Genomic DNA, 13,801 nt, shown 5'->3' on the forward strand with positions numbered 1-13,801 from the left:
GACACCTCCTGAGAGAGGGAATTCAGCCCAGGAGGGGAAAGAGTTTATTTACAACCCTAGGTGGGAACCAGCGTGGTGTGATAAGAAGTGATAGGAGGGAAATTGAATTTGCCTAGAGGCCTTGAGACCTCCAGAGGGGGCCTTCTCTATCACATCTTCACTAAAGCCTGTGCTTTATCGGACAGTGTGATAGAGACATGAGTCCTTTGCTAAAACAGCAATCTTCCTCCCAAGGGAAAGAGTCAGAGAAAAAGCTTTGATACCCTCACAATGGAAACTTTCCCTGTAAAATTAGTTTTATGGCTATTCAAGAGCATGTGTATTCAAGAGCATAGGATCATTTAGAGATCTAAAATGGGATATCCCACACAGATTTATCACTCAAAATAAAACTAGAAACAAGATTTCATGGTTACCTTTCTTACAAAATATATATTAAAGAAAAAAAAAGGCATACAAATTATGTCATTGATTTCAGCCTGGAAAGACTTACAACTAAAAAGTACATTCTTAACCTGCTCATGATAACTCTGTAATTTTCATTTGAACCCTGTTCAAATGAAAAGTACAGAAATTATATAGTCTTGCCAAGTGTTACTTTAATTTATTGGAATTTATTTTGTATCTTTTCTCTTCCACATGACAATCTGTTGAAATGTGTGCACACAAGGCTGTCCTCCAGCAGTGGTCTTGTCTTTTGTTTTCATCTTTTGTTGCATAAACTCTATGTAGATGGCAATACAAAGATATATATAAATACATACAATGAGAGGGAGTGGAAAAAAGCAATCTCTTAATGAGGCTGAGTAATCCTCAGACATCTTTCACTAAAAAGGTGCAGGTGCTCCTGTATTTAGAAGGGTTTGAAATGAAGAGATGGACATCCAGTAAATACAGTATCTTCTGCAGTAAGACTTACACTATGACTGGTTTTGACTACCTAGGAGCTAATTCCCTGTAGCAAATCTGTATAAAGCCTGGAACAATATTGAGGTAAGATCAAATAGAGAAGATTGTAAGAGCTCATTTTTGTCTGTCTTTATGTTCCACAATCATTTTAATTTGGGGTGGACTGCCTTTTTTTTTGGGAATAAATTGACACTGAGCTGCTGCAACAAAGGGACACATGTGAACCTTCTCCTGTCAAGTCTCATACCACAATAATATTTGGAAAAGCTTTGCAACTACCAGAAGAGAATTTTATTTATTCTTCATAAAAAGAGCTATAACAGCCAAAAGGCCAAATCCTGCCCCTGTCTACTTGGCTTTGTGCTTTTATCTTATAACTTTACTGGGGAAATGGAGATACGATGAGAAATGGAGATCTGAAGGGAAGGACTCTTTTATATGATGGATTTTAAGCCTCAAACCAAAGTAAAACCTTGAATCTTATATATTTAAGTTGTATTTGAAGGTGGCCCATAAGCTCCTCTTAGATGTTTTTTATACAGACACTTAAGAATGCAATAAAAACACATCAATATCCTTAAACCTTCAAAAAAAAGGGAGCAAAAAATATGCTCATTGTTTTACTCAGCTTTTTATTCCATCAGTATGATACAAGATAGACAACATCACTGAGTAAGTCTTCAACTTCATTAAAATTGAGCCTAATATGTTTAATGAAATTATTTTGCTATGATACACTTTCCCTTGTGGTGTGCCAAGAAGGAATTTCTCTGGAACGCTGGAGTACATTGCCACCCGCTGCCCACAGGCGGCTCTGCAGCTGAAAAACAACGTGAACAGAACAGCAATATTTAACACAACACAACATACAGGTACCGAGGCAGCGGGACTGACCCCGACTTTGGCACAAATTTCATGGAAACACAGTTGTGAGCTTCTCCAAATGTCACGTTCTTTCCTGAAACTCTACTTCACTCCCTTTCATGTGTCTGTCTGCATTTTTTGCATTTCTCTAGCTTTCTTAATACTGGAGCTTTGATATTTCAAAGGAAAAGCCATATTCTTTCTCAGTGTTACACATCTCAATTTATTAGGTTTGGTTTTCTAAAATTTGGATTCCAGTTTATTGTTTTAAAACAATACATAAAACCACACATTTATAAATATATATATTATATCCTGCATATATAACATTGGTTTTCCTTTGGAATGGGAGGGCAGACTTTGCACTACATAGTTCATTGGTTAAGGCACAATGTTGTTCTTAGATTCTCTGAGCTGCTTCCTATCAGAACCTAAAAAAATACTTTTATAATCTTGTATCAAATTTTGAAGTTTTTTGCAAATACATGTATAAGAAAAAAATATTTTGTATTTCCCCCTCTAAGCTCACTACTACCCTTATAAAATATATGGCTTTTCATGTTCCACTTTATTTTAGTGTTTTTCAAAAGGCAGTGAAAAGAAGTACAACTTTACCCCTTAACAGCTTTTTTTTTTTTTTTAATATAATATATATATATAAGCACAGAAACCAGCTTGTGCACTTTCTATAGAATTCCAATGCATATCATGGTAATGTAAGTGCAGTGATTTTTTAAAAAAGCAGTCATGATTGATTGACATCTGTATATGAAAACATAACATGATTATCATACAATACCCATTACAGAATATACAATCATCAAAACTGCAGATATATAAATACATTTTTAGCAACATCAAAGCAACACTTTTATCTTATACACAGCATATGAATACAGAGTTATTACACTTAAATTTTCACCTTGTTTTTTCTCAAAAGCTTGCTGAAAAACAGGAACATGCTGTAGTTGCAAATTAACTGCTTGACAGTGCTGTTGAGAAATTAAAGTGAACAAAGTTTTAAAAAAGTATATGCAATTGAGCTGGTATAAAACAAACAGCCTCCCCCATTTTCCAATGTCCCCGTTGTTTTCCTATGAGACGGAGGCACGGGTAAAAGCGGCAGTTCCACAGAGTCAGATCATACAAGGGTTTCTGGGAGGGCATCAGGGTTATCAGCTGATAACAGCTCCCAGATCTGCCACCTCTCCCTTTGCCACTCATTCCAGTCCGCCTCGGAAGCACTTGTACTGTTCTGGCTGTGAGGTGCTGTGGGACAGCTGTGACCCGCTGGCGTGTGCGGGGCCGGCTGCTCCTGCCTGGACGTGGCCTGCTCAGGGGCTCTGCCTGGCGGGCCTCCAGCTGCTCTCGGCCCCGAACTCTTTTCTGGGCGTTGAAGTCTCCACAAAGAGTGCAGCGTTGAGGAAACACTCGAGCTGGTTTTTGCTGGGCCTGGGTAAGGGGGCGGCGGCCGCTCTTTCCTGTAGGAGGGCTTGGCCGTGCTTTGCAAACAGCCCGCGCTCGAGTCGCGCTCGCTCAGGTCCTCCACGCTGCTCAAAGTCAAGCGCTGCTCCGAGCGGGAGTGGGACAGCCCTGAGCTCCTGCAGCCGCCGTCCCTGTGGGCGTCACTGCACGGCCGGGACGCCGCGGGATGGAGCTGGCACTCGGCAATGGCGGCCGTGGTCTGGCTCCTCCGCATCGCCTGCCGGCCGCCGGCCAGGTCCGAGGAGCTGCCCTGCCAGCGAGGGGAGCACGTGGCCAGGTTCCCCTGGGACAGGGAGCACTGTCCGGGCCGCAGCGAGCTGCTCTCGTAAATGTTCCCGTAAGAACCTGGGCGTGGGGTCAGAAACACAACATGAGCCTGCAGAGCCATTCCTGGGGCATTTAACAAGCTACTACTGCTTTTTCCTTGGACTACATGGTCCAAGGGAGAGGAGAAGATTGCCCAGAAACCTCATAGCACCTTTCAGTATCTGGAGGGGGCTGACAGGGAAACCAGGAACTGTAGTGATAGCACAAGGAGTCATGGGTGCAAATTGAAAGAGGGGAAATTCAGGTTAGATATGAGGAAGAAATTTTTACTGTCAAGGTGGTTAAACACTGGAACAGGTTTCTTGGAGATGCTGGGGATGCATCCAACCAGTGTTTAAGGTCAGGCTGGGTAAGGCCTTGAACAAACCAGTTTAGTTGGAAGTGTCCCTGTTCAGGGGAGGGGGGTTAAGATTAGATAATCTTTAAAGTCCCTTCCAACCCTTATCACTTTATAGTTCTATGATTCATAGAATCATAATAATTTAAAACTATTTCTTGAAGCAATTTTAAAATAACTTTTAAAATTATATTTAACAGTTTGAAATGTTGCTGTTTTCTGAATTTCACTGAATACAGAGAAGTATTCACTGTGTTCCTCTGTATTCTACTTTAGAGTCACCTTTTTAAGTCCAGCTCTGGACAATGTGAATTCTACAGGTTTCACTGTGATTTCCTGACAACAAGAAATTGTTTTTTTCTTTGTTAGATTTGGGCTTTAAAATTGAGAAATTACTGACCTGTGATTACTGGATCTTTGCAGCCACTTTTCAGCGTTGAATGCCAAGTGCCCCAGATATCAAAATGATCTTCAGAAACATCTGAACAGCAGTAAGAGCAGGGAAAAGATGATTAATCAATCATCTTCAAGACATTATTTAGAAATACACAAGTAGAACACTTTATGCATCAGAGTCATTAACATCCAGTGGCACCTTCACTGTGTACCTAACACAAGTACCTCATATGTGAGACCCCACCTGGAGTACTGTGTACAGTTCTGGTGACCCCAACATAAGGACATGGAAGTGCAGGAAAAAATCCAGAGGAGAGCTATAAAGCTGGTAAGAGGACTGGAGTACCTTGTCTACAAACACAGGCTGAGAAAATTGGGGCTGTTCAGCCTGGAGAAGAGAAAATAGTATGGAGACCTTGTAACAGCCTTCCAGTATCTGAACAGGGCCAACAGGGAAGCCAATAAGGGACTCTCCATCAGGAACCAGTGACAGGGCAAGGCGTAATGGGTGCAAATTGAGAGTGGGGAAATTCAGGTTAGATACTAGGAAGAATTTTTTTACTGTGAGGGTGGTGAGGCACTGGAAAAGGTTGCCTAGGAAGGCTTTTGATGCCCCAAGCCTGGCAGTGTCCAAGGCCAGGCTGGTTAAGGCTTTGAGCAATCTGACCCCCTAATGGGAGGTGTCCCTGCCCATGGTAGGGGGGATTGGAACTGATGATCTTTAGGGTCCATTCCAACCCCCTGACATTTTATGATTCTATGTATTTGCTCACAGCTACTTGTTTCAAGAACAGACCCTGCAAGCTCTGTATGGGCAGGGTGCCTGAGTTTGCTGAGTTCTTAAGTCCTCTGCCTTACTGCAGTCAGAAAAATTGCACAAGAACAGGGGAATTTGGTCCACAAAAGGTGGTTTCTGGCAAAGCTCCCTCAGGCAGCCCCAGGGGTCACCATAAGGCATGATATATCAGCACAAGGAAGCTGCCACTCTTACCCAGAAATGCAGCCACAGGACAAAGATTTAATGAAATGCTGGGTTATAAACAATTTAATGCCTTTTTCTGATTTCACTAGTCAGTAGAGGAACTTCCTAATTTGTCCTGGTCCAGTATCATTGTGATGCATATTAAAATCCAAAAGATGGTTAATACAATAAAACTTAATGTAATTTCCTATTCATAACTTAATAGAAATCTGACCAAATTCTTAAACCTCTTCAGAGATTTAGATTTTGAATACAGAAGATAAATTCCAGTTGGCATTTATAAAGCATATAATTGAGATAATAGTCTAAATCCCATTAAGTCCAAAGCAAATTAAATGCCTAGGCAGTGCATCTGAAATTAGGAGGTTTTAAAAATACCACCAAACAGTTATGTGCATCCCTAAGCATTAAAAGGTCTCAAAGTTTGGCTCACTAAGTATAAAATTCATGGATGACGTTTTTTAATATATATATATATATATATTTAAAGGAAAAGCATCTTGAAGTGCTGATGAGCTTATTTAAACCACAGTTCTTTACCAAAGAAATCACTCAGGTATGCACTCCACAGGTAGCTATGGGAATAATGGATCCCTGCACTAGTATTGCTCAGTGTGTAATTGGTTGCAGATGTAAAGCTGTGCAGCTCAGCTATGTTTTCCAATGACATGGTGTTGAGGTCATTCTTTGCGACTGGAAATCTTAAAATCTCAGTTTTTTCCAAAGCCTGAACCATAACCTTGCAGGTATTACAGTCCCATGGATCAGGACTAGACTTTGCCATGCTATCAGAGACAGGCTGAAAAACTGGACATATATAGTTCTATTTTCCTAATTAATATGTCCAAGTTTTGAGAAGTGCCATACCATGAGCATCCCTGACTGATGGCTGAGTGAATGAGAAGGACTCAGCACAGATCCTTTGGGCTCAACACAAAAAAAAAAATATATTGGTCTGTCATTTTTTATAAGGTTATTTACGCTATTGCTCCTCAAATCCTGGTTGCTGATAATACAAATCTGGCCCTTTTCAATTATTTCAGGAGTGTCCATCGGTCACTGAGAAGGAGGAGGAGCACAAGCAGGATGCACTATACCTTTTTCAGCCTGTGATGCAGAAGAATTCTCCTTTGGCTTAGTTTGCAAGTGTCCAACCAGCGTGTACTGCTCAGGTACCTTGTAGAGCTTATCTGGGCTGTGGGCAACTTCTTCTGGCATTGCCACCAGCGAGCGCTCGGACAGCACTGGGGAGTTGTTGTCATAAGGGGAGACATCACCACTGGAAGCTTTGTTGGAGTCTGTGGAAGAATGTCTTTCTCCTGTGGAGTAGGAACCTTCTGACCGCAGCATCTCAGGGCTCCTGAGAAATTTTGATGAACAAACTATTGTTAATAAAAGAATGCTTCATGTTCACAGTTACAGGTGCAGTTTGGCATCAAGGCCAGGATGGAAGGGGCTCTGAACAATCTGGTCTAGTGAAAGGTGTTCCTGCCCACAGCAGGGGGTGTGGAATTAGGTTACTTTTAAGGTCCCTTCCAACCCAACTATCCTATGATTCTACGATCATACAGATAAAATCAAACACATGAGAATGGTCACAGCTGCTGAAACGAAAACACTTCAGAAACACTTATTGAGGTGGATTTTCCATGAGTAAAACTTTTGCCATGAAGTGGCCAGCAGAGGCCACTCAAAATCAAAAGATGATGTTGTCAAGAAAGAAAACAACAAAAACCCACACAACTGTACAGTAAACCAGAGGAAACTAAGCAGTTAATAAATTCCTTATGTTACCTTGACAATGTAGCTTGTGGCAACAATAAAACTGAAGGCGTGATAGGGAAGATTAGTTTGATGCTACGCAGTATGCTAAAACAAATTTTTGTATTCTGAAGTTTTCCAGAGAGAAATCAAACACTTAGCTTGCCTGTCAAACTACAAGAATGATCCTCTTCTAGAGACATAAGAAGGTAAATGTTCTACAGGGGACAAACAGATGTATTTACTGTACTTATGGCTGGGGCATCAAAACTGGTTCCACTGATACCTTCTACAACTTCTTTTACCTTTTCACCTTCACACCCCCAACAACATGAATTGCCTTTAATTCTGCCAAGAAAAGGCAAACACAACTCCCACCTAAGTACAGCCAAAGGTCAGAGAGACAACTAATTTTTGAAATGTGCTGGGAACATTGATGGAGATTTCTTGAACTGTCACAGTTTGCCATGCAGGTAGGAGGCAGGCTGTGAGTCACTGAATATCCACAAAGAACATGCAGAACTACTCTGTAAATAAACATAATTTTTTCCCTGTTGTTCCTTGCTAACTCATATTTCTATTACTCATTTTTCATTTCTCTGCACCTCTGTTTTGTAAATGCTTATTTTTTGCTTGAGTCAAACACTTCTTTAAGCAACCTCTCATTAATATCTGTTCTAATTTCATGTGATACAACAGAGGCTTATTCCTCTAAATGCCTGAAAATGGTCAGTCCTTTTCACAGTCAAATCCAAAGACAGCTTGAATGTAGTGAGCAGCCAAAATTCATTTCTCATTATGGAACAGTAGCTGTCTTTCCAGACAAATAAAATAAAACTGAGGAAAGAAAATAAAGAAAACACAAAACAAACCACAGGACAATAAATATTAATACAAAAATAATGACAAAACTTAATACCACTTTCAAGCTGTTGGTTTTTTCCCTGGCTGATTTACATATCCCATGCCCCAAAAAATAAAATATATACAATCAGCAGCATGATTACTATGTTATTCAATATTCCTTTTTTCTTTTCCAGTATGAAAGCAATCATAATGTGCTGGTAACTAATTAAATAATGTTACTCCTCAGTAACTCTCAGTGACAAAACCATCACTGGACTTAAACTCAAGGAAGCCCAAAAAGCAGAGCTGCCATTTGGCAAAGTTGCTCTGTCACAAGCTTCCCAGAGAAGCATGTTAATGCTGGGGAATCATTAAAAAAAAAAAGTCTCAAGTATGTAACTTCTCAACTAAATTTCTTATCTGAACATAAATCCAATGTAAATTAATCTATAAGCAGACACACACTGAGGAACTATAGTTTTGTAAGTATGTATAATTCTATCAAAAACCTTTTTTCTTGTTTTTTGTGACTTGCTTCTTTCTTTCTGTCCTCCTAAGTCCTAAAAACCCTCGTGCAGTGATATGAGATTTAAGCAATGTCTTGGGATTTTCAGAAGAACTAGAAGGACTTAGAAGAACTTAGAAAAAGGGAGAAGGAACTAGAAGAACTTAGAAAAAGGGAGAAGGAACTAGAAGAACTTAGAAAAGGGGAGAAATGTTGCTATCTGCAAGTTTCCTATGACCAAATGCCCTTTTTTCCAGCCTTCTAGATTGAATGTCATCCAAACTGGAAGGTTTATTGCATGTAAGTCTTTGCAGCATCAAAACCATCAAAAGTCTCCTGCACAGGGTAAAGACAGAGGTAAAATAGCACTTAGCCATGGCAAGGTAACACAAGGAATAAGGGAAATGGAAATGAAAGAATGTGGGAACATAAACTTGAATTTTGTGACACACTGATTTCATGTCTTACCTTGAATGATCTGTTATAGTCTACCTCTTCTCAAGACAGAGCTCCTGCTAAAAATTTACCTGAATGGAAACTTTCAAGTCTTTGGAAAGATTCAAACATTCAAGTTTCTAAACTGATTTATAGTTTTGGCTGGTAAGTCCATACTATTTTTTATATACATATATAATATCACTGTCAAATTTGTTCAGGCAAAATAGCTTTAAAAATCAAAGGAACTGCAGTGGACTCTGTCAATCTTACTACAAGAGACCATCAAAATGGATTAAATACTTAAAAGCAGGAAATTGAACTCATACATTTGCAAGTTTGCTTCACAAACAAAATACAACAACTTGCAAGAAGACTTTGGTTTGCTTCTTTGCAAATAAAGAAAGAATTCTCACAAATCCCTTAAAATGAAAGTTTTGCATCTGTTTGCTTTACTGTTTGAGTTCATTAGCAAATGGATGTTTGCTACAATTCAAAATTCTTCCCTTGGACAGTGAGATTCTCTACCCACTCACCTGGGAGAAATTAAATTGGAAGGCAAACATAAATACTGTGTAAGATACCCACTCCTCAATATGCAATATATGAGGAAGGGTAGATAACTGTCCCCATAAGGAATAATAGATGATTATGTGCAATCAAATGTGAGGAATGGGAAGGCAGGTAAAGTATTTCTCAGGGACTATGAAGTATGTTAAGGAAAAGATTTTAAAAGTGGCTAAGTACTAATGGAAATATTTGAAAGCAGCAGAAGAAACCTATGCCACATAAATTTAAAAATACAATTTCAGATTCCAAAACAACAGGCATCTTTCTATGAATTGATGTTGTCCACCAGAGTCCAGCTGCATGGGTGAACTGGAAATGTGTTAATCACAATAACTGCTTCTACTGAGGATATTCTTACTTTTCTACTAGCATCAAGGTTATCAAAATAGGAAATCCCTTTCTGTTTCTGGCAGAAACCCTTTACTGTTATAACTTAAAGCTTCTGAGTGGGAAAACAATTACACCTTCAAGAGGCAAATCATATGGAGTGATATGGCTTGGCAGCACACAGTACTAATTTCCACACATATTTGAGTAACACAGGTGCTGCCAACAAGGCAGATTACTGTGGGATCGTGATGAGGTTGCTGCTGTAACAGGGTAAAGGACTCAATGTTTCAAGGAGCCTCTGCAGCTTTAAAAACTGCATTTACACATACTGCATGACCTGTTGTATGGCTTCATTTTGTGTCACAGATCAGGATGGATTGAAACTCATTATCATACTCCAAAAACATCCAAAACTGCTGTAACTTTGCAACTTATTTACTCTGAAAGGACTACTAACCATGATAAGCATTAAATAACCATAAGAAATAGATTTTATTTTTTGTTAGTTTAAAGATGCTTCATCTTACAGCTGTAAACCCAAATTCCATTGCCATCAAGCCAACATACAAAAAATTGGGAAGTCACCCACAAAAGCACAGTTCACAATTGCTGCCATTTGTAATTAGCACTTTATCATGAACAACTTCCATAAATTCCCTGACACACTGTTCACAATGCTTAGCTCTTAAGAGAACTGAAAGATGAGGAACATGTGATTTGTCCTCCTCTGGGGAGGAAAAGAGATTGTGTTTTCTGTGTTAGATCAGAGCCAAGAAAGCATTTATAATGACAGCAAGAGCAGAAATGTGAGGGCAATTGCAGAACAGGACCTTCAAAGCAATTAAAGTGACATTAAAGTCTCAAAGTTGATTCTATACTTATGCAGTCAACTAGCTTTTCTGATGAAGACTGTCTCAAGAATATATAAAGTTTTTTGTCCACAGATCCACATTTGTATTTTGAGTATGTGACCAGGCAATTTCCAATAAGAAAGATATATTTTGGAGGCTCATTTTTATGAAATCAAGACAAACATCTCCTTGTAGTCTGCTGTCTCACATTTCTTATAGGAAAAATAAGCAACACATTTGTAGCCTCAAAATTGAGATCATGTTGTGAAATACATTAATCTCTTAAGAGCATCACACTCCTAGCAATAACACTAAGCAACATTCTCTCTAATTGCCTGGAATATTTTAACCAAGAAGTTGCAACCACAGTGAAAACATATCTCATTAACACTAAAAGTAAATTACTTACATGACAGCAAAGTAGAAAAAAAATGACAGTAATTTTTTCCTAACTCAGTGATATTTCATCTGCCCATTACTGACAACACAATAAATTAGTACTACTGTAGCTATATGCTCCTGTTTGGCTTCAGAACATTTCCTTACAAAATGCCTTTTGTCAGTTGTGACCAGCTTTTCACAAAAGCTGCATTTTCTCCTGAAGGTGTGCATGCTGGCTAAGAGTAAGAAACTTCAAGGAAAAGTCAATTAAGGAATCAGGATCTAACAATTACCTGTTACATCCACAATGATTTGTGACTAACTTATGCACAATAGGTATGTGTAGTCACAAGTGAGATATGATTTGATGTCTTTTTGTTATACAACAGTGAAATCCTGCATGAAGTTTTTATTAGCTTGAGCTAGAAATTATCTGATCATTCCAAACTAAGGGCTGAAACATATGACATAAGCTCGACACACTACCTTATGTCATATGTTTTGTAGTGTCTGTCCTGATTGTAGTCTTGGCTTCTGGCAAATGTGAAACAAGTCTTAAAGTCAGTTTATGTACCTCTAACTATCCTGCACTTACTGTGATCTAAATATACACATGATTACTTGTCAATCAGACAAACTAGCTGAAATTACTTCACACAAAGAAAATTACCCCAAATCAGATGATCTGTGATAATTTTCTACTTCATGTGGTAAAGTTAGGAAACTAATAAAATCCTTTACAACTCAATATATACTGCACTTATTTTTGTTTCCAAATTTTATAGTTAAAGAAAGCTTTTTCCTGAAGGTGTTAGTTAAACTATTTCTTGTATACCTTTCCCTTTGAAGCCAGGCACACCATTACATTACCTCCAAATATAAAATGTTAAGAGGGAGAGAAAAAAAATCATAGCTGACTACACAAATTCAATTTTAATTATATTCTGAATGCACTAGGCACTTTCCACAAACACAGGAAGACAAAGTCCAATATGTCCCAGAGAGTTTAGAGTCTACAAACCCTCTTAAAAATTACTTAAAGCAATTCTATCAAATTTTGTGATTTTGGGGTCTGCCATATTGGGATTCACTAGAATAATGACAATGAGTGCGTGGTCCCATAAGAAAGCCAGGAATACTCTTAATCTGAATGTACAAACTCACAGCATTAAGGCACAAGGGTGCAGGTACACCATACACAAGAATATGTTATGTATCATAACTGCTATAGAGACCAGTGTGATTTTTTTTCTCTTCAGATCCTTCACAAAGCATACAATTAAATAATATCCAAAGTCTCCATAGGGCTGCTGTTGTGGCAGCTGGCTTGTTCACAATGTCCTACATGTATAGGATAGGAAAAGAATGACAGAGTGGTCAAGCAGCTCGCTGTGATGGTGTTAAGGCACTCTAGGGTGTGTTTCAAGGATAGTGGAATACATGCTTCCTGTTACTGAAGACTACAATAAACCCAAGACACAAACCAGCAGATGACTAAAAAACATCCTGTCAGATAATAGTGCACTGAATATTTTTATGTACATATCATTCTGTTCTCTGCAGCAGAACACAATCTTTCCTCTGAATCAGGGAAACAAGTTTTGTCCTTAGAAAATGCTGTACAAGAGTCAGAATTTCTTTGGCAGAGTCTGTGTAATAGGGAGGATATTTCTACTCCATTGTAGACAGTGCAGAAGAGCTGTGGAAAACTAGAACCTTTTGGACACTTCCAGTGGGAGATAGAAATTCCCAGAAGAAAAAGGGATGATGAAAAAACAGATTACTCACGATGACTGGGAAGCTTTCCTCCTCAGCAAATAGTCTACAACATCTGGATCAGTCTCTAATAAGCTAATAAGCACTTCATTCTGTAAATCAGGGGAAACCTATGAAGACATAAAAGAATACTTAGTTGGAGGTTAATATCCTTTCATATACATTAATTTTGGTGCTATGCTTAATCTAAATGAACTAGTACAAGTACATTTACAGAAAGTATATAAAATATTCAGAAGCTTTCACTTAAAAGAGAAATTTCATGTAAAAACAGATGAAGTAGGACTGAAGATCACTTTGTACAATGTTCAATGCTGATTACTGTTGAATAACTGGTAGGTGTCCAGTTGGTTATTATATCTGGAAATAACAGTGGCATCACTTAGATATCACAATCTCTAAAGCTACCGTTTAAGGTATTTACTTTACACCACACTTCAAAGATCTGAGGACATTTACCAATCTCCATCTCTGCCTCTCCAGCCACTCTGATCAACAGACTCAGAATTTGTGTCACCTTTGGAGTTTGGCCTTCTGATGTGCTTTCTCTTTGCACTTTGTATGGATATGAACCTTCAAAACCCTTGACAGCTTCAGATGCTGCAGGATACAGCAACATCTCCTGGGCAGGTAGCAGAAATGGCACCCCAAAATCTGCACAAGTAAACTTTGTGTTTCCAACTGCACTTTACATGACTCTTATCAATCTTCAAGTAAGGATTTGTCTGCTTTGTCTGCATTACAGCAGAACGCTCAACACAAACTTCAAAACACTGGAACAGATGAAACCATCCAAGAACAGCCCAGGTTCACTCATGACACGTGAAAGTCAGTGCAAGACAATCTCAGCAAGGGGTCATCAGCTGGGCAATATATGTTTCTGGATGTAATCTGTCAGAGCCTGAATCTCTTGAGCTTCAAGTCACACTTCATGGACCATTTGTTCTCCCTGATATTTCCTGGGAAATAGGAATAGCATTACTAACATGTTCCCCAGAGGAATATCCCGTTTTGGAAAGTATTTAAGGAGTCTAGTTACATAAAAG

The 13,801-nt window shown here is 38.8% G+C and overlaps 1 protein-coding gene across 3 annotated transcripts in view; it reads right to left on the reverse strand.

Moving 5' to 3' along the window:
* Window positions 1-1,604: 1,604 nt before the first annotated feature.
* The window catches only part of ARHGAP6 (Rho GTPase activating protein 6), a 313,488-nt gene continuing 301,291 nt past the window's right edge, over window positions 1,605-13,801 (reverse strand). For all 3 annotated transcript variants that reach the window (XM_058018515.1, XM_058018516.1, XM_058018517.1), the window contains exons 10-13: window positions 12,768-12,865; window positions 6,398-6,660; window positions 4,323-4,403; window positions 1,605-3,603 (exon numbers count right to left, since the gene is read on the reverse strand). In XM_058018515.1, the coding sequence (XP_057874498.1) occupies window positions 2,915-3,603; window positions 4,323-4,403; window positions 6,398-6,660; window positions 12,768-12,865 (1,131 nt within the window). In that variant the 3' untranslated portion in view covers window positions 1,605-2,914. The remainder of the gene's footprint in view (window positions 3,604-4,322; window positions 4,404-6,397; window positions 6,661-12,767; window positions 12,866-13,801) is intronic.

This window comes from Melospiza georgiana, chromosome 2 (assembly GCF_028018845.1).
Source record: "Melospiza georgiana isolate bMelGeo1 chromosome 2, bMelGeo1.pri, whole genome shotgun sequence".
In the NCBI taxonomy this organism is placed as follows: Eukaryota; Metazoa; Chordata; class Aves; order Passeriformes; family Passerellidae; genus Melospiza; species Melospiza georgiana.